Source organism: Canis lupus, chromosome 27 (assembly GCF_048164855.1).
Source record: "Canis lupus baileyi chromosome 27, mCanLup2.hap1, whole genome shotgun sequence".
NCBI classification, from domain to species: Eukaryota; Metazoa; Chordata; class Mammalia; order Carnivora; family Canidae; genus Canis; species Canis lupus.
Window position 1 is genome coordinate 14,733,233 of NC_132864.1, and position 26,328 is coordinate 14,759,560.

A 26,328-nucleotide genomic window follows, 5' to 3' on the forward strand; every position below is an offset into this window, starting at 1 on the left:
AAGTTATGGGAGCTCAGGCCACAGAACCAAACTACCTGGCCCCTGATCTGTAGCTCTGAAGTGGGGGGAGCATGGAGTTTTAAAGAATCTAACCTGATTCCAAACTGCTGCTATAAACAAACTGGAAACAGCTGAGGGTAAAGGATAGTAAGAAGTGAAAACATTCCCTTCCTTATTGGTGTGTGAAACTTCAGACACCAGAGAGTACCTGTGGTGACTGTAGGCACTTGGGAGCCCCTTCCTTGTCAAGATGCTTCTCTCCTAGGAGATGGCTCAATGGGACAGCCAGAGAACTGACCAGCCTGATTCTGTCCCTGCTTCCTGGGGCTCCCTGCCCTTGAGGTTTTTTTGTGAGACCAAGTGATAAGCAGCAAAGCCAGGTGAGATCTTCAGCACCCTTCAAATCATACTCCTCTCAATCTCTGACGTAAATCAAGTGTCTTCAATTCTACATCAGGTGCTCTAAAAATGTAGCTTCAGTTGCCTCCTAAAACCCGGTTGTGACCATATCACCGTCAGGGTAGATATGCTACAGTTGTAGTGGGAGGAGTCAGATGGATCCAGCCCAGGATGTTGCTGGGATGGAGGGGCCTGGGATGATCCAGAGGCTAGCAGAGGGCTGAGCACCAGCCCAGGAAAGGGGAGAAACATGCTGGTGCTGACAGAAGGTAATACACAGGGCCTGGGCCCCAAGGCACATCATGACCCCACAAGCATCTTAGGGGTAATAGTGACAAGCCTGGCATGCAGCAACATGTAGGCTGGGTGTGGCTAGGCTTCCTCCCCAAGCCAGGGGAATGGCAAAGAGGTTTCACCTTTTTTTTTTCCCCCAGTGCAGTGACTGATAATGGCTGCTGAGAAGAACCCGAGGCCATGAAGCTATATCCAGAGGAAGCAACGAGGCCCACAAGCGGTGTCCTCCCGGCAGTATGCTCATCTGGGAATGACCCCAACTGCTAGCTGGGCTCTTTAAACACTGCTGATCACACGGTGCTGCCCAGGCTTTGCGTCTCATACCGAAAGATACTTGAAAATTTTTGCCCATTTGAAGTTGTAGTTATCAGGTGTTCCAAGCTCCTAAAATACTGCACACTTCCATTGTTTTTTTACACTTTTGGACAGAACTTTCCAATTATATCAAAATCACATTTTGTACCACTTTTGTGTAATTTTTAGTGAGATTTTGAGGTTAAATATGCCATTCTCCCCACCTTCACCTCCAAATTAAGGATATAGTGAAAAGCATGGCATCTTAAGAAACAAGGGGGAACAAAAAAAAAACAAAACAAGGGGGAAGAGGGTAGGTGAAATCTCCCAGCACGAAGCCCAGGGATTGCGCCCCCTGCTGACCCTGTGACAGAATGCTGAAACCAGACTTGTTTAGTGCCCTTGACAAAACTGGGCAGAACCAGCCATAATCAGGCCAAAGATGCTCTCCCCCAGGGGAATTTAATCAATCAAAAATGCAAACAGATGAACCAGCTCAGTGTTATCCCAAGTTCCCAATCCTCCTGCCTCCCAACACTCTGGGAAGAAAGGAAGTATATTTATGGCAAATAATTCTGGGGCTGAATCAATGCATTGTGAATCAGAGACCCAAAAAAAGGTAAGAATCTATACAGGGTTTCCATTCTGATCAACCCAACACCATTACTGTACAAAAAACAGTTTTATTAGTTAATTACCCCAGGTGTGCCTCTGTTCATGCTCTAGGTCACACCTGTTTCTCAGATCCGGCCCAGGCTCATAGGCAAGTTACCAGATTAGCAAATAGGAAAATTGTTCTGCAAAATAGCAATTGTCAGCTTAAGGCATTACTAACATTGCAGAAGGGAGCAGGTTACTAAGGAAGTTTGGACAGCTCAGGATGATGATTTCCGGAACAGGAAACCCTCTCTGAAAGGGCCAGCCCATGCTGCTGTCTGACATGGGAGAGGACACTCTTGCTGTGTGACAGATCACTCCTTTAAACTCACCCACAATGTCACAGACAAAACACTGTCTATTCCTCAAGCTTCAGATTTAGAAATTAGTTATATAAAAAGCACTCTGTCCCAAGAAGCCCTGGCACATCTGCAGGCCTCCCAGAGAGCTCACTCGATCCTCCCTGACTGGAGCAGGGGAGGACAGAGATATATGGAAGGTTGGTCAGGCTCAGTTTTTAAAAATGAATTCACTACTAGAAATATGGAGCAAGAGGTAGAGACCCCTGCTGCAATTACATGCGGAATCATTGTCCTCCCAGAGAGCGGGCTCCTCCGGTCCACGGAAGTGCTCAGAGCAGGGCAGGCCAGTGTGGCCACAGAGCTGCCGCCTGCCTCACTGCATGCCGAACCACTGCTCCTGGTCAGCCCACTGGGCCGCCTCACTGTCGCTGCCCTCCAGGTCCCCTTCTTCCCCACTCCCTTCCATGTCGTCCACATCCTCCTCCTGAGTGGCATCCGTGGGACTCTCCTCCTTCTCCATCTTCTGCATCCCCTCTAGAGACTTCTGGTCATTGGGGTCCAAACTAGGGGACAACAAAACAAAGGAGAGGCCTGAATCTCTGCCTTGCTTCTTGCTGGCTGATGCGTCATCTCCCTGGCACAGCAGTGAAATGACCACCCAGTCACAGAGAAACTGCTAATGCCTGGCCTCTCCAAACAACTCTGGTTCCACAGGCAGGATCGAGGGACTCCACCACTAGAAGTGAAAAAAGGTATCTTGTCCTAATTTTTAGCATTCTCAATTTGAGTTTTTCTCCACATATTTCTTATACATTTTCAAACTTATTACCCCAGCATTCTGCTAGAAGAAGATACTAGGTAACACAAATGAAAAACCAGCAAACAATCATTAATAGACAAATTCAAATGTAATTTAACAGCGTCGGATTTTTAAGCTACAAAGTTACAAAAAAATATTTTTCTGTGAGTGAAGTTGATTCATGTTTTTATGATATAATTAACCATATCAGCATTTCAGTAGTCAAGCAAAATTATCATGCTTACCATGGAACACATTTGTCAACTACTAGGTTAGACTCCAGGACCCAAAGCTACCCCTACCCAGGCATTCAAGTTTAGCACCTAAGAGTCCTAATACATGCCCCAAACCCCAAAGTTCAGAGGCTCAAGAACATTTAGCTTGGCTTCTAAGCAATTCTTCCTCCTGCCCCTGTAATTATTATCAAGGCCAGGAGGTGTCCAATCGCTAGCAAATTTAACCTCTAATGGGTCCTCTGTTCCTACTTACACAACTGCAGATTGATTCGTAAGCTCTTCTCTGAAACCCTCCATACGGCTCTCACCCACACCCAGGGCTCCCCACCCTTGGGACTCCCACTTTGCTTTCTAGAGACTGCTAGAAAGAACTGTATTTATTATTATGTGGCATCATCCAGTCTACATGCCTGAGACTGAGAGCTTTCGGAATCACAGCATACGCAGTGGTTACTGAGATGCCAGATGCTCAACTGCTGAATAAGTAAATGGATGCGAACAGACTCAATTAGAGACAGGCCTTCACCGTAACCTTCCAGACACACAGACAACCCTCAAAGAAATCACTTCTATATTAAACAGTAAGAATATCACTATTTATTTAGTATTTACTATGTACCAGGCACACCACTAAGAGCTTTACACGGAATAATAATTTAATCCTCATGGAATCATTCAATACCTATTAAGGTAGATATAGACATGGAAACTTGTAACTTGCCCGAGATAACAGGTGAAAGTAATATTCAAACTTCAGAGCTTAGGTTCTTTACTACAGTAGGTAGAAACATGGGAAAGTACTTACAATACTTTGATTTGAAAAAGCAGAATATAAAATATATACTACATATACCCTATAAAAATATGTTTATGTGTGGGCAAGACCAGGAATATGATCTACACAAATGAAAACAGATGATATAGTGATATGGGCTGGTTATGAGTGAAACAGTTTTTTAATGTTACTTATAATATACTTTATGAAATTTCTTTAAGATATGAGCTCACAAATAACTCTTCTAATCATTACTATAATTACTCTTTTCAATCATGGGCACAAACGTGTATGTTTCCAGAACTCCTGTTACACAGTTCCCTGCCTCGTCTTCCCCTCATTGACCTTCCCCCCCATGGGAGGCTAAGTGCCTACCTTAGTGCTATACTATATTGGTCCATTGCCTCCTGATACTCATTGACAGCTACAAGGAAATCTCCTAGGATCCGATGCAGGACACAGTCACTCTGATTAGCTAGTGCGTTCCTCAGCAAAGCAATTCCATCTTCATATTTCTGCTCTCTGCCTGCAAAGAAAAAGATCCTCATTTTCCTTCTTACACAACATTTTGAAAATACACTCCCATCCCAAATCATATACACAAAACCACAACACTCACAATCTAATAATCTCTTTGTAGATGTCCTTAAGAGAACAGTGGTATGGCAGGAAATAAGAATAAGCTCCTATGAATTCTTATTCCATTAAGAAATGTTCAGCTTGAGTGGTGTTTAGGTGGCTCAGATGGTTAAGCGTCTTCCTTCGCATTAGGTCATGATCCCAGTCTGGGATCAGGCCCCACATTGGGCTGCCTGCTCAGCAGGGAGCCTGCTTTTCCCTCTCCCTCTGCTTCTAATAAATACAATCTTTTTTTTTTTATTAAGATTTTATTTATTCATGAAAGACACACACACACACACACACACACACACACAGAGGCAGAGACACAGGCAGAGGAAGAAGCAGGCTCATTCAGGGAGCCCGACACATGGGACTCGATCCCAGGTCTCCAGGATCAGGCCCTGGGCTGAAGGCGGCGCTAAACCACTGAGCCACCCAGGCTGCCCATAATTACAATCTTAAAAAAACAAAAAAGAAAAGAAATGTGCAGCTTGAGTTCTGATTTTTTAAAATATACTCTTAACCTAAGTTCAAATAAAAAGCCAAAATGCATTTTATTTTCCAAACTAGCCCAAACCCAGGACTTCATCATGAATCAGGACTAAAAACACCAAAGCTAAAAGGAAAATCATAAGCAAATTCAGATGGACTGAAAAACAGTTCTAGCCGGCTAAAACTAGTTCTATTCAGGCCAAACTAGTACAGGACAACCAAAACAGATGAAAGTGAGCTAAACAGGTACGAACCAAGTATAGCTGGTTTGAACCACTCAAAGAGTAGTGCCAATCCAAGTCAGTCTAAGATAGCTACATTTGGTTGTGCTAAATATAAACCAATTCACATGGGCTCAAACCTACTGTAAAAGGCACACACATGCCTGGTTATCTATAACCAGCTAGGACGAGGAAATCCAAATGACACCAGGTTTAATACAATTAACAAAAAAGGGAAGTAAATAAGATACACTTACTAAGTAGTTCTGCTTTTTTCACCACAGCCTTAATGTAATCCGGCCTTTGGGTCAGGGCTTTATCTAATAAAGTTTTGGCTTTTTCCTGTGTCACTGGGTCTTCAAGACAAACAGTAGCTAAAAGGGTAAGGGTCTGTGCATTTGCTCCTAGAGTTTTGTAAACGTTGTTAGCCATTACCATTGCTTCACGAATACTGTTTGAAGCTAAGTAACATTCAATGAGACCTGAAAAAATAGAACAGAAAGTTCAACCACATTACCATTCTAAGCAATGCTTCCACCCGGACAGCCTTCCAAATTGCAAACCTTCAAAGCTTCAGAGAAAGGGCAGGCCAGGGGAAAACTGATATTAACTGGAGAGCATGTTGATGGAGTAAGAAATGCTCTTCCCCAGAGCACTTCAGGGACGTGAAAAAGGCTGCATGTGCTGCAAAGGCACCTTTAGTTAGCAAAGGAAACAAACATGCATAAGTAAAATGAAGCAAGTAGGCAGCTCAGGGTGGATGTTAGAGCAACAAAGATGACCCTAATCATTCCTTGAGATAGAGATATTAACAAAACAAAGTTCCACTGCCTCCTAACAAACTAATTTCTGGTTGTGTTCAGTCCCCTTTAGTTTCCGGTTGTGTTCAGTCCCCTTTAGTCCTAGAACTAAAGATATGTGCAGCTTTTCTGCACATTTGGGAGCTGCGTGGGAGAGCTCCTACAATTCCAAGTGAATGTCCAGTTCTACAAAACTACTAGTTTAGTGTAGTTTCTACTAATGGACTTAGGGAGCAACCTAAGGTGAAATGACAACTTTTCATTTTAAACATAAAAGTTGGGGATCCGGGATCCCTGGGTGGCGCAGCGGTTTGGCGCCTGCCTTTGGCCCAGGGCGCGATCCTGGAGACCCGGGATCGAATCCCACGTCGGGCTCCCGGTGCATGGAGCCTGCTTCTCCCTCTGCCTTTGTCTCTGCCTCTCTCTCTCTCTCTCTGACTATCATAAATAAATAAAAAAATTAAAAAAAAAAAAAAAAAAAGTTGGGGATCCTTGGGTGGCGCAGCGATTTGGCGCCTGCCTTCGGCTCAGGACGCGATCCTGGAGACCCAGGATTGAGTCCCACATTGGTCTCCTGGTGAATGGAGCATGCTTCTCCCTCTGCCTATGTCTCTGCCTCTCTCTCTCTGTGACTATCATGAAAAAATAAAATAAAAAATAAACACACATAAAAGTTATCTCGGGCAGCCCCGGTGGCGCAGCGGTTTAGCGCTGCCTGCAGCCCAGGGCGTGATCCTGGAGACCCCGGATCGAGTCCCACGTCAGGCTCTCTGTATGGTGCCTGCTTCTCCCTCTGCCTGTGCCTCTGCCTCTCTCTGTCTCTGTCTCTATGAATAAATAAAATCTTAAAAAATAAAAAATAAAAAGTTATCTCAAAAGACATTTGCTGATGTTTCCCTAACCTAGATGGAAAATGCTCCATCAGATGCACTAATAAGTACATAAAGACTGGCAGCTCCTGCCTCTTATCATACCCACAACAAGATGTCCTCTGGGGACATTTCAGTCAACTCTCAATTCTTCTTGCCAAGAACTTGAGAACAGAGGAAGTACTTTTTGACACAAAGCTCTCATCAAAACAGAAAAACAGCTTAAACCCCAAACCCACACAACCCTGGCAGATTTTCTCTGCGTACTCCTCCACCTCAGCAGCGTTTATAATATATATGCACATAACAATGGTTACTTAACTAGAAATTCCCTAACTCTTTAGGCCAATATGCTGGACTCAGAATATGGTTGTTTGCAACTACTTATTGAGCAGTTTTATTTCCCTGCTAAAGCCCTCGCTGGAAGTTCAAAGGCAATGGAAAGAATGCTCTTCACTAATCCAGTGCCTCCACCAATAAAGAAGCTCAGCTGAAGGTTACAAGAAGCACCAGAGAGCACAGTTACCCTGATTCAAAACTCCAAATGGTAGCTTGAGTGCAGGCAGCCCATGAAGCCTCACTGGGCTGGGGAAAGTCCTCCACCCCAATGCCTCTAACCATCCTCTGTCTAAGCACTGTAGAGTCATTATTCAACTGCATTCCTGGGCTCTTGTGAAACAGGCATGCACCAGAAAGGAACACCATGATAAAAGCAGCTGAGAGGCTAAGAAGTTATGCTTCAGGATCAAAAATTTAATCTGGAGGGCGCCTGGGTGGCTCAGTTGGTTAAGTGTCTGCCTTTGGCTTTACGAACAAATCCACAATATGCATAGTTCTCTATCTAAGATTTGTTCTTTACCCTCACTTCCAAATTTTCTCAAATCTGAACTCCTCTTCCTGTTAAGAGCAAGTCACTCCTAGACTCCTGAGTTTATTTTTAAATTCTTATAAAAATATGCTTTGGAGGAACTGCATCTTATAAGATCTATTTTAACATCTGTGACTGAGTCACCAAATGTTGCTGAAGCTGGCACGGCTCCTTTGAACTCCTAGGGTCAGTTCACAGGAACTTAAAATAGTACTTAACAAAACAAAGTTTGACCCTGATCATGCCCACTCAGGAGGTCAAAATGAACTGACTAGTTCCCACAATCAATACTGTCATATGGATATGAAGTTACCCTAAGAGTAGTATTTCTAGCCCGAGGTAAAACAACTGCTAAAAAGAAGAAAGACATAAGCAAGCAATCCAGCAGAGTGCCAGCACAGATTCACATTAAGGAGTGGGCCATGTTTGAGAACTAAAACAGGACAAAAAAACCCTACCAACTACTCCCTCACCAAAAGCCAGGAAAAGAGAATGAAAAAAATATATTCTGAAGATCCAGGAAAGCCTTAAGTGATTTTTAAATGCCTAATGCAGCAATTCCCAAACTTGTCCACACATTAGCATTACCCGGTCTCTTCAAAAAATACTGGTGCCTATCTCCCAACTGCAATATTCTGATTTACATAATACTGGAATGAACTGGCATCAGGATTTTTAAAAGTACTCCCAGACGACTATAACACATAACAGAGTTTGGGAACTGCTGGCCTAACAAAACCTTCCATCTGAGGGCACCTGGGTGGCTCAGTCAGTTAAGCATCCAACTCTTGATTTAGGCTCAGGTCATAACCTCAGGGTCATGAGATCAAACCTTGTACTGTGTGTGGAGTCTACCTAAGATTTCTCCCTCTCCCTCTCTGTCCTCCCTCCCCGCCCATGAGCACATGTGCTCTCTCTCAAAAAAACTAAAACCTTCCATCTGAGTGTTAATGCTACATACCTATAGATCATACATTCATCTCTATTTTTCATCTTACCTTCATAGCAATCTAAACGACAAGGTGCAAGCCGTATAGCCTCCCGAAAGTGGATTATTGCTTCTTGGACTCTGCCCATGTTTCTAAGTGCTGCTCCCTTAAGTAGCAAGGCTTGAACACTATTACTGTTCAGCTGAATGGCCTTGGCTCCTAAATACAGGGCCCGGGAGTAGCGTTTGCTATAAAAACTATGACACCTGGAGAAAAAAAAATGAAACATTACCTGAGAGAAAATAAAGAAACTTCATTCAAAACCAAAGAGAAGGCCCTCTATATGATTCTTATTACAAACCACACTTACAGCTTTAACTTGAGATATTAGCGGGGTATGGGGAGGGGCACAAGTCGCAAAAGCAGAAAAATCTAAGTATTTTTAAGGGGAAATTTGATATGGAAGGGAAAAAAATCTGGTATCTGGATATGTTACATGTGAGAGATATTCAGAGAATTTGCAAAGCCATGATAAATAACAAAGCAGCAGCTTCTGGCCTTCAATGATGGCTTCCAGTGCTGAGCACAATGCACTATCTCAACTGATATTTACTCCATGAAAATCTGAGAAAAGAGACTAAGAAAGGTAACTAATGTGTCCAAAGTCAAAGACCTTGATCTGAATCTGATTATCTTTTCAATCTGTGTTTTCAACCTATATGCTATCAATTTCCCAAAGAATGTACTGAAAACTGGAGAGAAAAGAGAATGCATAAACATACCCAGAGACCACCCAGGGTTCTGCATGCTGATCAGAAATATTGAAAAGGCGGCAGCCAAGATTCTCCACATCCTCTAGCCGCCCTTCTCTTGCCAGGAGGTAGCCATATACATCCATTCCTGGAAAGGAAGAGGATTTTTAAAAAGCAGCAGGTGTCCTTTATTAAAAGAGCAAGAGCCTGGGATCCCTGGGTGGCGCAGCGGTTTGGCGCCTGCCTTTGGCCCAGGGCGCGATCCTGGAGACCCAGGATCGAATCCCACATCAGGCTCCCGGTGCATAAAAAAAAAAGAGCAAGAGCCTTCATCAGAACCCCCACTCAAGCCTCAGTTCCAGCATGGTCTGGGCCCTTTCCACAATCATGAGCTCCTCCCACCAGCATTCACACTTTCCTACAATAGGGCTATTAAAGGAGCACCTGGACAGCTCAGTTGGTTGGGCATCTGACTCTTGATTTTGTCTCCTGTGGTCATGAGATCAAGCCCCACATTGTGCTCTGTACCCAAAGGGGAGGGGAGTCTGCCTGAGAATCTCCCTCACCCTCTGCCCCACCCCCATGCTGGCTTGCTAGCACTTGATCTCTTTCTCAAATAAATAAATAAATCTTAAAAAAAAAAAAAAAAAAAAAGACCATTAAAAAGACAAAACATCCAAAAAGTTTAAAAAGCAAAAGAGTAGAAGAACCTACAACTCACAATTTTGAAAGCCAATTATCTTTGGGAACTGTTTGTCCCTATAACCTGTGACATGATGTGCAGTTATCCTAACTCATAACCAGAAAAAGCCCAAAAAAGGCATCAAATAAGTTCTTTTCTTCAAGAGTGCACACTTAATATGCAGTTAGTCTCAGAAAAAGTAGCTTATTCCAGAAAAAGCATCTAGTTCTTTCTGGCCCAGCGGATTTAAGATCACCCTTACTCTGCTTATTCTTACTTGTGTTCTATAAAAGGGTCCCTGCTTGCTGTCACCCATCTCTTACCACCATCTCCCTCATTCCTTGTTATCTCTTCAGACTCCCAGGAAAACGTCTCTCTTGCCAAGATCACTGCAATACTCTGCTGGCCCCTAAACTCGGCCTGAGCTTTCAACTCCAAGCTGCTAACTACTGCCAGACTAGTATTTCTAATACACCATTTTCATCATGGGCACAGGCAACTGAGAGGAGAAATAAGCACTGGGCAGGAGGGAGACGTTGAGCAAACAATTTCATCTTTCTGCATCTGTTTTCTCATCTCCCTGCTCTGTAGCCTTAAGAGTCTACAGGACTAAAAACTGTCAACAGGCCATATTTTTCTCATGGCTTCTTTTAGGACTTTATAAGCAGATTTCAGCCTATCAATACCTTCCCACACTCACTGCCAGTCACTGGATACTCATCCTTTGGAAGTCCCTATGGCTCACCTCTTCAGTTACAATCTTTGAGATCAAGGATTTTGTGTTGTTGTTAATTCCTAATTACTTCCTTTAATCACCTCAGTCCTCTCTTAATGCCTGTTCACTTACTTGCTTTTAAGTATACTAAGGTCACAGTAAAACTAAATCCCCTAAAAGGATATTATGGTTTTGGGGATGCCATCCAAATTCTGTCAGGCACACCATAAATTTATAAATCATAAGGAAGGGCTATCACTCCTCCCAAAAGAAAAAGAGCCAAATAATGATCTGCCTGGAGATGACACTTGAATTCAAGCAAAAACAACTGCTTAAAATGGAATTACTCAAGTGTTAAGAGGCACGTATTAGGACCTAAAAAAAGTAAAAGGCTACTGAAATAAGTTTCACAATAGTTCTATGAAAAATGGTATTAGAGTATTATGGTATATTGTCTCCCTTTCTTTTCTTTTTTTTTTTTTTTTTTAAAGATTTATGATAGACAGAGAGAGAGAGAGAGAGGCAGAGACACAGGAGGAGGGAGAGGCAGGCTCCATGTCGGGAGCCCGACGCGGGACTTGATCCTGGGACTCCAGGATCACGCCCTGGGCCAAAGGCAGGCGCCAAACCACTGAGCCACCCAGGGATCCCCTCTCCCTTTCTTTTCTGATCCTCCCCACTACAGCCACTTCCACCATGCTTCAAAAATTACTTACCTTTTATCAGATAAGGATCCAACATCTGTGCCTGTTCAAACTTGAGGACAGAGTTTTTATTGTCTCCAGCTCTAAAGTACAGATCTGCTAAGCTTCCCAACAGGTCCACGTTATCTCGCAATAAGGACTTTTTCTCTAGTGAACTTCAAAATATTAAACATTGTTTAACATGTATTATGAATCCTCTTAATTTCAGAATCTCAATGACAGGTATATAAGCACTATTTTCTTTTGTGTATATTTAACATTTTTCATAATAAGAAACTTTTCAAATAAACTGTATAGACTAGCTTTTCTTTTTCTGAGCTTATGATTTAAAGAAAGTTACAGAGGATAACAAAGCCAATATACAGAATGAAGCAGAAATCTCTGTCATTACCCAGAAAGAACTTTCTGGTTGCAGGTTTTCAGAGGACAACATGGTGCTAAATGTAATGTCATTCAAAAGTGACTGCTACTTATTACTCAACCAAATGATTTTACAGAACAAAAAACTCAGTCCCTTATCCTTGGACTTTACCTGACTAGAAAAGAAAATCCCAGTTCTAAAGAGGCAACCCAGGTCAGATGCTGCAATCTATGCTTCTGGGACATTCAAAAAGATGTTCTTCCAGGTTCAAGCATGACAACTAAGGCAGCCAGCTTTGCAAGGGTTATCACTTTTGCAAATACAGAGCTGAACTTAGTCAAAGTTTACATTTAACAGGTCCTCACAGCAGAGATTATTACCCTTAGTATCGTTAGGTACATTAAGAGACTAAAAAGCAAGCCTGAGGACAACAGGCTGAGAGATAAACATCTCATATTTCTATTTTGCTAATTTAGATACATCAGACCTCCATACAAAGGGCCTCAAGAACACTGAATTAACTTTTTTGGCTCTCACCAGATAGTATTGATTGCTCTCGAGTTGTCACCAGTGTGCACAAAAGCATATGCTTTGATCCACACAGAGAGCCAATCCAAGTTAGGCACAGTCTGGATCACGTTCATTGTCATCGATGCCACCTCTGCACCTTTTACAGAAAGGGAAAGCAAACCTAATCCAACAGAAAACAAGAAAAATGAGGTGAGGCATAGCATCCCTCTTCCACAATGCAAGAAGCAATAGGCTACACTTCCCTTTGGCTACAAGATAATTCTATCCCTATTCTAAGCAAGATGCGGATGACAAAACAACCATAGTTTAACATTTCTTGATCTGTTAAAAATACAAAACAGTAATTTACTGAATCATGAATCACTCTCTGGAAGTTAGGCACTGGCAATTTTTTTTTTTTTAAACTTTACTTTTTTAGTAATCTCTACACCTAACAAGGGGCTTGAACTCATGCTGTGAGATCAAGAGTCGCAAGCTCTTCTGACTGAGCCAGCCAGGTGCCCTGGCATGTACAAATTCTAATGTAAAGAGTACAAAATTCTAATGTAAAGTAAAGAGTGCAACTATCACCTCAGAAAGTAACAATGCATAGACACAGGCTAAGAATGATCTGCACCTAGTATGGCATCGAGGGCCAACGGGCACTGCCTCAGCACTTCCTTATAGCTGGTGACTGAAGGGCGCTCCTGACCAGCCTTCTTATACAGGTTTGCCAGCATCATGTTTATCTGTAATAAACAAAAACAAAAGACAGTAAGATAAGTGTATATTGCAAAGAAAATATCTCACCACCAATTAAGTCCTGATTTTTTATTACCAGCTACGCTTCTACTTTTTACTGGAAACTACCCACAGCCATGTGAAAATAAAGACCAATCCCATTCTTCAAACCAAACAGGAAATTACTTCCTTCGCTTTTCCTATGTCCTCCCATCTCTAAGAGGAAAGTCAAATTCCTCTCACTTACCCAACCAAAAGGCCCCATACTATCTGTACCAAAGATGCTGCCTTTGGAAATGGGAATAGTATTTAAGAAATGTTACAGGGGATCCCTGGGTGGCTTAGCAGTTTAGCACCTGCCTTCAGCCCAGGGCGTAATCCTGGAGTCCCGGGATTGAGTCCCGCACTGGGCTCCCTGCATGGAGCCTGCTTCTCCCTCTGCCTGTGTCTGCCTCTCTGTGTGTGTCTCTCATGAATAAATAAATAAAATCTTAAAAAAAAAAAAAAAAGGGAAAAAGAAATGTTACAGAATTCTAATTACCTTCATTTTTTCTTGCTCTTAAGACAGAAGATGAACTACCCTAGAAGTGCTCAAGTTGACATATTTTAAATGCAATTAATATCAAGACATAAGGAAATGAGGAATTCTTAACAATGTTTGTTAAGAAAAATCAGATAAATTTCCCCAAAAAAAGAAACAACAAAGAGTTAAATACTTGGCTTTTCTCTGACAATTATTCTAGCTGCTAAACTCTAGCCTTTCTAACTCTGAAAGCATGGACACATCAAAGTAATGCTACAAAAATCAACCCCAATTGACCTCTAGAGGTACAATGATCCAGAGATCAACTACAGCATTTAAATCCAATAAATGCATTTTTTAGCACAATTCAAGTATGTGACTCAGTAGAGCTCTTTTAAAATAACCCTTTCTAAAAACGCAACAAGGATAATTTGAGAAAACCTAAAAGTTCCAAAGAACGTAGAAGTTACAGGGAAAAATAAATGATCTTCTTAATAGTACAGAGAGAAAAAAGGAACATTACAATTTAAAATTAATAGATCTTGAACAGAGCAGTGTTTGCCTAAGGAAGCAGTCAATGTGAGAACACACACAAAAAAGCCAATCCCCAATCTCTCCAGTTATTTGTAGCCTCATATGCCAGATATTTACTTGAGTGGCTCTGAAGATGAAGAACATCTGTTCCATTATGACTTACGTATATAAAACAATCTGTATGGCATTAATCCATACTGATGATTCAAGTAATGAAATAATGAAATACTAGAAATAAAACTTTATTTGGCCTCAGCTTTTCCATTTTAGGCTATGTTGAAAATGCAAAAGAAAATACTTAAAGGAAAACTCCAGTATTAATGTCAACACTTGAAAAGAATAAAAGGTTAAATTTAAGATTCTTTCTTGACTGCTTGTTTTTAACAAACTATGACTGACCATCTGTCTCAACAAATATTAAAATTCCCTTTAACCACCTGTCACTTCGAACAAATGAGTTTTGAGTATTACCTATCAGAAAGTCAATTATTTTAAAACAGATCCTTACTTGGGAACATCACAAGGCCACACTCTACCAGTTATAAACACAAGCAGTCATCTTTCTCTTGAAACTGAGTGAGAAATTGTATGTCAATATGTTTACTCTTAAAAGTTGAAGATTTACCAAGTTATAATAATCTCACACTGGAATTTTCCTTTAAAATGTGAAGAAATGTGTGGTGGTGTTTACCATACATTAACAGACGTTCATTTAGACGTATTTTGACTCACTTCCTTGTCCATTACACAGACTGAGAAGCCAGTTAACTCCCTAACGGACAAGAAAGAAAAACTGTAAATATTATAGGTTTATGTTTGAGGCACACATCTTTGTTTGTTCCTGGCTACAACAGCTCTATAGAATGAAGGATATGTACTCCTGACAAATGTGGAATCCTCTAGTCTCTCTTAAAATGACCCCAAAGTGTTGGATATCACAAGGTTGAGCTTATTTGCTATTACTCATTTTCAAAAAATGTCCCCAACCCTCAAGTTATTGAGTAAATTGTGGTATATTTCCAATAAGAGAAGGAAAAGGTATCATTCAAAGTTTATAATCAAAATGGCATCTTCTTCCAAAAGGAAGACACTCTTCACATATACAAAAAAAAAAAAAAAAAAAATGTACTTGGGGTAAGACTTTCATACAGTATTAGAAAACAATTTAGTATATAGCAGCCAAACTTATTATGAGACAAGTTAGTCTATAATATGCTTCCAAATGTTTTTAACAGCATAAAATAAACTGAGGAAATAGCTTAGTTTTTAGAAAACTCAGAAAATAGTAAATAAATCCTCAATATAAACAGATGCTTAAACACATTTTCATCAAGTTTGATTGGTTACTTTTAAAACTCAGCAACACTTAGGTGAAAAAAACCTAATATATCACTGCTTAGATTCCTTATGGCAGGAGGATGTACACAGATATCTTACATATAAAATTACTCATCATTGTTAAGCATAAGTTGCACAGAACAGTTCTTCAATGAAGTGAGGAAGACAGGTAACATGAAAGTATATGTTAGAATATTAACTACTGATGTAAATTCAATACTAAGAGCAAGGATTCTCATGGTTCTTCTAAACTGGACTTCAAAACAAACTGTAATCAAAGATACCCAATATAATACTCCTTAAGGAATGATATTTTAAAAAGTATTCTTTCATATATAAACTTTATTTTTCCAAAGTCAGCAAAGTATTATTAACCTCATTTTACAAATTAAAAAAAAAAAAAGTTCAGATTGGTAACTTGCCCAAGTTCACACTACACAATTCACAGCTTATATGCCCTAAACTCAGACAAGATACCAGATCTCTTGATTTTAGCTGAAGGTGTTCTATAGATTATACTGCCAAATCAAACACAACTATATATTCTATATACAAATAAGTATATAAAGATCTTGCAACCTTGGATTTTTAAAACAAAGGGATTAATAAACTCATTCACATTATTAAATGGGGATACCTACAGAAAGCAAAACATGAGGTTCTAAAAAAAATACTATTGCTACCTAGAAGCATTTGCAAATTATTATTTCCTAAGGTAAGAAATACCAAAGAATAGCACTTGTTGTATTCTCCAGCTACCATTTTCATCAGTTGAATTTTCAGGGTTTCATAAGAAAGTAATTCTTATCTCTCTGAATCTCATCCACTCCATTAACAGGGAACAAAGTGAGTCAAGAGTAAAATGTTCAGATGGACTCCCTAAGGCATGGAGAAAACATGGAGGAAGTAGGTTGGAAGGACCAGATAGAATATTATGTAACAAATTGTTAATGCAACTTACTTTGGGAGTTCTCTGTCTTGAAGGGATCCCATCAAGAATAGCAATGGCATCTTTATCTTGTTTTAGCATTGTATAACATTCAGCCATTTTGTATTTCACTTCAATCTCAGATGGAAGACACTAAGAAGCAATGAAGACATCTCTTCAAAATACTACTTCAACAATATGGCAGTTCTTTAAAATGTTATAAAGTTAGCATATGACCCAGCAATTCTGCTCCTGTACATACAGCCAAGGGAACTGAAAACCAGGCACCTGGGTGGCAGTTAGGCGTGTGCCTTCAGCTCAGGTCATGAACCCAGGCCCTGGGATGGAGTCCCACTTCAGACTCCCTGCTTAGTAGGGAACCTGCTTCTCCTCTCCATGCTCCACCCCCTGGCTCATGTTCGTTCACTTACTCTGTCAAATAAATAAGATCTTTGAGAAAGAAAGAAAACTGAAAAACTATGTCCATACAAAACCTACACACAAATGTTCAGGTGCCTGGGTGGCTCAGTTGGCTAAGTGTCTGACTCTTGATTTCAGTGCGGGTCTTGCTCTCAGGGTCATGAGTTTAAGCCCCGTGTTAGCCTCCATGCCCAGCATGGAGCCTACTTAAAAACAAAACAAACAAAATTACCTGCACACAAATGTTCACACCAACATTATTGATAGACAAAAAGTGGAAGCACTGTCTGTCAACTAATGAATACATAAAATATAGCATATCCATACAGTGGAATACTTTTAAAAGACTTATTTATCTGAGAGAGCCAGCACGAGTGGGGAGGAAAGGCAGAGTTAAAGGGAAAAGCAGGGCAGCCCTGGTGGCGCAGCGGTTTAGCGCCGCCTGCAGCCAGGGCATGATCCTGGAGACCCTGGATCGAGTCCCACGTCAGGCTCTCTGCGTGGGGCCTGCTTCTCCCTCTGCCTGTGTCTCTGCCCCTCTCACTCTCTGCGTCTCTATGAATAAATAAATAAAATCTTTAAAATAAAATTAAAAAAAAAAAAAAAGGGAGAAGCAGACTCCCCTGCTGATAGGGGGGAGGGGGAGTTTGATCCCAGGACCCTGAAATCATAACCCAAGCCATGGCAGATGCTTAACCGACTTAGTCAGCTAGACACGCCATACATGGAATATTATTCGGCAATAAAAAGGAAACAAAGAACTGATTCATACTATACCATGAATCAAACTTGAAACATTATGCTAAAGTAAAAGAAGACAGGGACACCTGGGTGGCTCAGTGGTAGAGTATCTGCCTTTGGCCCAGGGCGTGATCCTGGAGTCTTGGGATCGCATTGGGCTCCCTCCAGAGAGCCTGCTTCTCTCTCTGCCTATGTCTCTGCCTCTCTCTCTCTCTCTCTCTCTCTGTGTGTCTCTCATAAATAAATAAAATCTTAAAAAATAAAGTAAAAGAACACAGACACAAAAGGTCACATATTGTATGATTCCATTCCAATGAAATGTCCAGAACAGGCAAGTTCATAGAGACAGAGGGACAGTAATTTCCAGATGCTGAGGAGATAAAGGCCTCAGAATTTTCTAAGGTGATAAAAATGTACTAAAACGGTAGTGATAGTTGCACAATTTTGTGACATTGTATATTAATTTTTTTTTAGATTCCTTAAAGATTAATTATAGAGAACAAACTGACATCTACCAGAGGGGAGGGAGGTGAGAAGGTGGGTTAAATAGGCAATGAGTCTTATGGAGTACACAAATGATGAATTACTATATTGTATACCTGAAACTAACATGATACTATATGGTAACTAACTGGAATTAAACAAAAACTTAAAATAAAAAAATTTTTTAAATGTAAGGTCAAAAAAAATTCCTTAAAGATTACATGTATTTAATTAAAAGGTTTAGCACGGTGCTTGACATACTGAGTACTCAAAAAGTTATCTACTTCTATGAATGACTCTACATGGATAATATACATGACTTCCATTCAGTATCAGAAAACAGGGCAGCCCAGGTGGCTCAGTGGTTTAGTGCCACCTTCAGCCCAGGGCCTGATCCTGGAGACCCGGGATCGAGTCCCACGTCAGGCTCCCTGCATGGAGCCTGCTTCTCCCTCTACCTGTGTCTCTGCCTCTCTCTCTCTCTCTGTCTCTCATGAATAAAGAAATAGAATCTTTTTTTTTTTTTTTTTTTTTTTTTAAGAAATAGAATCTTAAAAAAAAAAAAGAAAACAGGGATCCCTGGGTGGCGCAGCGGTTTAGTGCCTGCCTTTGGCCCAGGGCGCGATCCTGGAGACCCGGGATCGAATCCCACATCGGGCTCCCGGTGCATGGAGCCTGCTTCTCCCTCTGCCTATGTCTCTGCCTTTCTCTCTCTCTCTCTCTCTCTCTCTCTCTCTCTCTGTGTGACTATCATAAATAAATAAATTAAAAAGAAAGAAAGAAAGAAAGAAAGAAAACAGTGAAAATCCTGGGGTGTCTGGCTGGCTCATTTGGTGGAGCATGCAGTTCTTGATCTTGGGGTTATGAGTTTGAGCCCCACATTGGGTATAGAGAGTACTTTAAAAATATAAAATAGGGGCACCTGGGTGGCTCAGTGGGTCTTGATTTTGGCTCAGGTCATGATTTCAGGGTTGTTTTTTTTTTAAGATTTTATTTATTTATTCATGAGAATACACAGAGAGGAGAGCTAGAGGCAGAGAAACAAGCAAAGGGAGAAGCAGGCTTCATGCAGGGAGCCTGATGTGGGACTCGATCCAGGGTCTCCAGGATCACACCCTGGGCTGCAGGCGGCGCTAAACCGCTGAGCCACCGGGGCTGCCCTGATCTCAGGGTTCTGAAAAAAAGCCCTGCATCAGGCTTACCACTCAGCAGAGAGTCTGCTTGTCTCCCTCTGCCCCTCCCTTCATTCTCACTTTCTGTCTCTCAAATATATACATCTTTAAATAAGATAAAGAAAACAGAAAATCCTGGCAATCAGCTCATTAATAACAAACAAACAAAGCATAAAGAGAAAATGAGATGAAAATCAAGAGGCTTAAAAAACTACATTAATATGTCTTTTTTCAAAATGTGAGAAAATACAAAGCAGAAAAACCTGACTTATAATTTCACTCCCTGTTTATTCCACTGACATTCCTTTCATTTTACTTATTTATATCTTTATTAACATTCCTTTTAAATGTAGCATGCACATAGTTTTTTTTTTTTAATATTTTATTTATTTATTCATGAGAAACAGAGAGAGAGGCAGAGACAGGCAGAGGGAGAAGCAGGCTCCATGCAGGGAGCCTGACGTGGGACTCGATCCCGGGTCTCCGGGATCACACCGTGAGCTGCAGGCGGCGCTAAACCACTGCGCCACCAGGGCTACCCCATGCACATAGTTTAAACTTAAAGAGAGGTTCAAACTGCAAGGTGAGAAGTTTCCCTCTTCCTAAAGCTTTCCACTGTTAAATTGCTTTCCTTTGGGGATCCCTCAGTGGCTCCGCGGTTAAGCGCCTGCCTTTGGCCCAGGGTGTGATCCTGGAGTTTCAGGATCAAGTCCCACGTCAGACTCCCTGCATAGAGCTTGCTTGTGTCTCTGCCTGCCTCTCTCTCATGAATGAATGAGTGAGTGAGTGAATAAATCTTAAAAAAAATAAATTGCTTTCCTTCTAACACACAAAATATTTCATGCATATTACCCATATGTGTATGTTAGGCATATACCAGGATATATTTATATATCTATAAACTATCTCCTTTAAAAAGAAAGCATTGAAATACGTCTTCAAATCTTATTTTCCTTACTAATATATATAGTTCTTTCTGAATCAGCATGTGCAACCCTCTCTCATTTTTCATCTCAGTAATAGTTTCATCACATTTCCTCTTATGGCTATGCTCTAATTTAACTAGACCCTACTGATGGAACACTTAGGTTTCTAGTTTCTTACCATTACAAACTGCTGCAATAAGCAGCCTTAGTTATGTTATATACCCTGCAAACCTTCTGTGAGTCTATTAGGGTTAATTTCTAGCAAGTGGAGGACTGTCAAATTGGAGGATGCTGCGAAATTACAATTTTGTCCTTCATTTACTTAATTATCAAGCTACTGAAACTGCAAGAATTCTTATTTCCCATAAAGTTCCCTAGGTACCCAAAATCCTTATAACTGAGTTACATTTTTTTAAAAAAAGATTTAAGTTATTTATTCATGAGAGACACAGAGAGAGGCAGAGACACAGGCAGAGGGAGAAGAAGGCTCCATACAGGGAGCCCGATGTGGGACTCGATCCCAGGTCTCCAGGATCAGGCCCTGGGCTGAAGGCAGTGCTAAACCACTGAGCCACCCGGGCTGCCCATTCAGCTCCCTTTTAAAATTACTTTTTATTTTTCCATCTTCTACATCTAATCAGCAGTCTTATAAATTCTTCTAGTCTCTCATTCTCCAAAAAACAAATAAATAACACTTCCAACTCCATTTACCTGACTTTGTGGAGTAGATGCAGAATTACCAGTTGAAGGTCTCACTTTTGAAGTTTTACTTAGGGCTTTCTTCTGCTGTAAAGCCATGGTATACTTACTCACAGCATTCCGATATTCCTTATCATGAAAGAGAGAATCTGCATGATACACCAAAAGCTGGTACTTCTGAGATGGGGAGAATAACTCACTAGAAAACAAAGAAAATATACCCCCTACATGGGTTATTTTGAAATGTTAGATAGAACATCCTCCTTAGTAACCACATAAGCCTAGCATAAAGTCTTATGTAATGAGTTTACAACTGTCATCATACCTAGTCCCTAAAATGAGAAGCATGAGAATTGTATTCTATGTTAATATGGTCAACACTTCCAGGCAACTGCTTTAAATTGCCGTTTTAATATGCTTTTCTCCTTTATTTACTATAAATGCAATGATACTTCTAAATCAAATTCAACAATATACAGATATACAAAGAAAAATGTTCTACATCTTCCCCTCCCCTTCTTCAGTCTAAACCATCTTATTTTTTTTTTTTTGAGAGAGCAAGAGCAAGAGCTCAAGTAGGATCAGTGGGGGGAAAAGAGAGGAGAGAATCTTAATCCTGGTGCAGGGCTCAATCTCACAATCATGAGATCACAACCTGAGCTGAAATCCAGAGTTGGACACTTAACCAACTGAGCTGAGCCACCTACGTAACCCCCACAAGCCCTCTTAATTTAATAGTTTGATATGTATCCATATTTTCTTTTATTAACACCAATTTTTACAATATAGACAAAGGACAGAAATCACAATGACTTAACCAATACTATCAAAGAAGTGTTGAAGAATCTGGAAAAATGAAACCTCACCACTATGAAACACTTTTAGAAAAGTGCTGAACAAAAAGAGGTTTCAGAGCAACTGAATACTTCAAATACTGAAGATAGGAATATTAAAAACCTGAAAACTGAAGTATGGGAATAGGATAAGCCAATGGGATAAGAGTGGGATAGAAAGAGGATTAGCCTCATTTGAGGGAAGTTTTTTTTTTTTAAGATTTTATTTATTTATTCATGAGAGACACACAGAGAGAGAGAGAGAGAGACAGAGACACACACAGGCAGAGGGAGAAGCAGACTCCACACAGGGAGCCCGACGTGGGACTCGATCCCCCATCTCTAGGATCCACCCCTGGACCAAAGGTGGTGCCAAACCACTGAGCCACCGGGCTGCCCCCCCCCACCATTTTTTTTTTAATTCTACATACAAAAGTAAATTTTACTAACACTAGAAGAATTTTTAAATTTTTTTAAAGATTTATTTATGATAGAGAGAGAGAGAGAGAGAGAGAGGCAGAGACACAGAGGAGGGAGAAGCAGGCTCCATGCCGGGAGCCCGATGCGGGACTCGATCCCGGGACTCCAGGATTGCACCCTGGGCCAAAGGCAGGCGCTAAACCGCTGAGCCACCCAGGGATCCCCACACTAGAAGAATTTTTACTTCCTTGAGTCTCAGGGGTTTAAGGACAGTGCAAATGAATCAGTATTTTTTAAAAACATTTTCATTGACATTGAACATTGTTCGCAAGCAATTTAACTGCCTACAAGCTGGCCACCGTTCTTTTTTTTTTTTTTTTTTAAGATTTTTTATTTATTTATTCATGAGAGAGAGAGAGAGAGAGAGAGAGAGAGAGAGAGAGAGGCAGAGGGAGAAGCAGTCCCCATGCCAGGAGCTGGATGTGGAACTCCCGGGTCTCCAGGATCAGGCCCTGGGCCAAAGGCGGTGCTAAACCACTGAGCCACCAGGGCTGCCCTGGCCACCATTCTTAATAGGAAACTCATCTATTTTTAATCTTCAATTTCTCACACACACACACACCCCTGCCCGGACTCCTGCCAAATTAAGAGGAATTTACATGTCAAATTTACAGGTCAAAGCTTTAGCCATTTAAAATAAAAGCAGTCAAATCTGTAAACAGTTAATCTGTCAACAAATGAAGGATATTCATGAATAGGTACCAGAGATTAGTGTTGCCAGGGGCTGGAGGAAATGGTATTAAGGGTGCTTACTAATAGATATGGGGTTTCTTTTGGGGATAATGAAAATGTTTGGAATAGAAAGTGGTGATGGTTGTACAAGTCTGTGAAGATGCTCAAAACCACAGAAATGTATTCTTTAATAGTATGTCAGTTTTATCTTATTTTTAAATCTTAAAAAAGATAGCTAGTCTGAACATTAAATATAAAGTATAAAATTACAAAGAAAATTCAAGGACTAAAGATATAGTCCAGATAACTAAGATTTCTTCCAACTGAGATTCTTTGTATTTACTGAGAAATAAGGTTTGGTAGAAAATACTACTACACTCCTAGGAAGCATTCAGATATTTATATATTGTAACACATGCCTACTTATGCAGCCATAAATTATCTTTGGAATGATGCATGAGAAACTGGTAATGATTGTTGCCTCTGGAAAATGGAAATGGTGGGGTGTGGTTCAAGATTCAGGGACAACACTTATGTGCATAACTCTTCCATACTGTTTTAATTTTTCTTACCATGTATGGTGTCAATTCAATAAGAACATTTAATAATACATGGTAAAGGGACGCCTGGGTGGCTCAGCAAATGAGTGTCTGCCTTCAGCTCGGGCATGATCCCACAGTCCTAGGATGGAGTCCCACATCAGGCTCCCTGCACAGAGCCTGCTTCTCCCTCTGCCTGTGTCTCTGCCTGTCTGTATCTCATGAATAAATAAATAAAATCTTAAAAAAAAAAAAAAAAAACATGGTAAAGGTCAGGATTTAAGCTGACCTCCCTGAAGCTAAGAAACTGTCAGTTTAATCTAATAGAAAGACATATGGGCTAAGCTGAGTCAGAGGATTAAACTGCTTCAAACTATCCTGTAACATCCTCAAGAACCAAGAATAATGACTAACTGGTGCATAAATTCCCAATGATGGAAAGTGTGCCTTGGCCAATCACTGAAAACCAACTGAAAGGCTCCAGAATAAACACAGAAGGCTGAAAGAAACCAGGGCTCCTCACTGTCAACACTAAGTGGATGGTGGTGAAATGATGGTTCTCACGTAGTGAGGTCCAGAAGCACACTAATGGAAATAAAAGAGACCAGCAACTACATTACAGGCACTTAAGGGACTTTTCCTTTCTGACTTAGACAGTTTCTAGAGTAGGCCAAATGCAAATGGGTCCACCCTGAGTAGAAAATTCGATTATGCCACTTAGAAGGAGTAGACTGTGGTAGGTCAGTCTGAAAATTTTAGTCAGAGGACTGAAGCCTAGACATGGTGGCTCCCCCAATTACCAAATGTGTGAATTTGGGCAGTTTTACCTTCTTAAGGTTGTACAGACTTCCTTAGCACATTCAATAAACACATGAGTGCTCACTGCACACAGGCACTGTGCTGACCTCCTTAGGTGTTAAGTGATGCAGAATACTGATCTTAAAAAAGTTCTGGGGCACATGGGTGGCTGGCTAAGTTGGTTGGACATCAGTCTGTGGATTTCCACCCTGGTTATGATCTCAGGGGTTGTGACATTGGCACGCAGGTGGACTCTGCGTTCAGTGCAGCTTCTGAGTGTCTCTCTCCCCCTTTGCTCCTCCCCTGCGCTGTCTCTCTTAAGTAAATAAAGGAAAATAAAGTCTTTAAAACTTCTCACCACAAGGGAAAAAAAAAATTAACCATGTGGTGATGGATGTTAACTAGACTTATTGTGGTGATCTTTTCACAATATAAGGATACAATTATCAAGTCTTTATGTTGCACACCTGAAATACGTCAATTATATCTCAATTTAAAAAGAGTGATGCAGAATGTAAAACAGGGCAAAGGGATAGAATAGTGAGGGTATGGGACAATTCTGACGGTTACAGAAGCTGTTCCCCAGGAGGGGAGATGTGAGCTGAAACCTGACTGAGGATACAGATCTCTGACCTGAGGGCTCCAAGTGAAACAGCAAATGCGAACCCCTGAGTTAAGGAGGAGCCTGGTGGGTTCAAGTAACAGAAAAAAACTGCCTGCAAGGCTGAAGTACAGTTAGCCGAGGGCATGAGATGAGAAAAATGTTTGGCCTCGGAGGCCACGGGAAGCAATTTTAATGTAAGTACAGTGGATGAATGCAAGCAGGGGAGCAACGCGCACTCAAGGATGGAAACGGCCCTGGTGCTGTTATCCGTCCAACGGCTCAAGAAACGACTCTGAAAACCAGAAAGAGGCACTGCGTGTCCTTACAAGGGCGCCACTTCCATTCATCAGAGGAGTCTCCCGTTTTAGAGGCCAGAACGTGGATCCTTCTAACACACTCAAGGGGAAAAAATTCCATCTCGGATGGGGGACGAAGGTGTAAGACCAGGCCTGTTGGAGCTGCGGCGAGCGAGAATATGGGAAAGAGCTGGGAAGAGAGCCGGGAAGGGAGGAGTCAGCCCAGCGAAGTGACAGTCGCTGTGCCCGGCGACAGGTGCCTCGGGAAACCCTCCGCTCCCAACTTTCGGGAAACCCCAGCCAGGCTCGCCCTCAGGGCCTCCGCCTTCCATTTCTCGAAGCAGCCGCTCGCCACATCTCCCTCAGGGAGCTCATCCCAGCGTCTGGTACAGCGCAGAGATCGAGTCAACTCCACTTTGTGTTCCTAGATGGGCTCCGCCCGACGATGCGGTCGCTGGCCCCGAAACCTCCGCTGAGGCCCGCGTTCGCTCCTTCCCGCCAGTTCCCAGGCCCCCGCAACTCCCGCTCCCAAACCGGCGCCGCCTTCTCCTCAGCCCCAGGCCGCTCCCCGCCTCAACTCACGGGTTGTTATTACTCATTGTAAGTAACAAGCTGCTGAGAAGCCGCACGTTAGAGTGCAGCCCCGCGGCCGCCATGTCTCGCACGTGGTCTATCACATTCATCCTGCCCGGCAAAGCCGCGGGCAGCGGCGGCAGCGGCGCGAAAAGCCGGTAGAAGCTCCTTAGGGAAGACTCCAAAATGGCGGTCTCACCGGGGCCCATGGGGTCCACAAGTGGCACCGCCCCCAGGAAGATAGGCAACTACTGAAGTGCCTGAGCAAAAAAAAAAAAAAAAAAAAAAAAAACCCACCAAACAAAACAACTCCGTTCCTTCCCCAGGCACCCTTATGAAGAGGAATGATTTGGTTTTGAGGTTGATTTTGGTTTATTTTGTTTTAACAAGTTACGTCATCATTCTAACCTGCAAAATTTATTGAGGGCTTACAATGGGCTGGGGACAAAAGGCACTTGAGTATGAATACATGCTCAATTGAAATAAGATAACTCGGAGAGAAATTTGTGTCTCAAAAATGAATAAAAACGGATGGACACTTATAAATAATAAAGTTGAGGGAATCTCCCACAGCAGGAGTTAAATTTTTTAGCCAGGCGCTAGGGGCAGCCCTAGCTGCTTTTACAGTCGGGCTTGCGCACTAGGCTGAAGGCACCACGCCCCCTTCTCTCGGTATAATGTGTACCTGCTGGAGCGAGGCTTCGCCCTCAGGGTAGCATCCTTGAGTGCAAAAGGGACCCTTCTTACC

At 41.6% G+C, this 26,328-nt stretch overlaps 1 protein-coding gene across 4 annotated transcripts; it reads right to left on the reverse strand.

The window, feature by feature from the left end:
- Positions 1–1,650: 1,650 nt before the first annotated feature.
- Positions 1,651–25,793, reverse strand: ANAPC7 (anaphase promoting complex subunit 7). Of its 4 annotated transcripts, none has more exons than XM_072802484.1 (11): positions 25,590–25,793; positions 20,798–20,984; positions 16,378–16,497; positions 12,918–13,029; positions 12,308–12,461; positions 11,422–11,564; positions 9,339–9,456; positions 8,626–8,822; positions 5,348–5,572; positions 4,132–4,282; positions 1,651–2,509 (listed from the first exon to the last, which is right to left on the reverse strand). In XM_072802484.1, the coding sequence occupies exons 1-11, from the start codon at positions 25,787–25,789 to the stop codon at positions 2,320–2,322; spliced, it is 1,797 nt and encodes a 598-aa protein (XP_072658585.1). In that variant the 5' UTR covers positions 25,790–25,793; the 3' UTR covers positions 1,651–2,319. The 4 variants fall into 4 exon arrangements, with proteins under 4 accessions (XP_072658585.1, XP_072658587.1, XP_072658586.1 ...); XM_072802486.1 differs by having other exon boundaries at positions 20,798–21,009; positions 25,590–25,768; XM_072802485.1 differs by lacking the exon at positions 5,348–5,572.
- Positions 25,794–26,328: the final 535 nt, after the last annotated feature.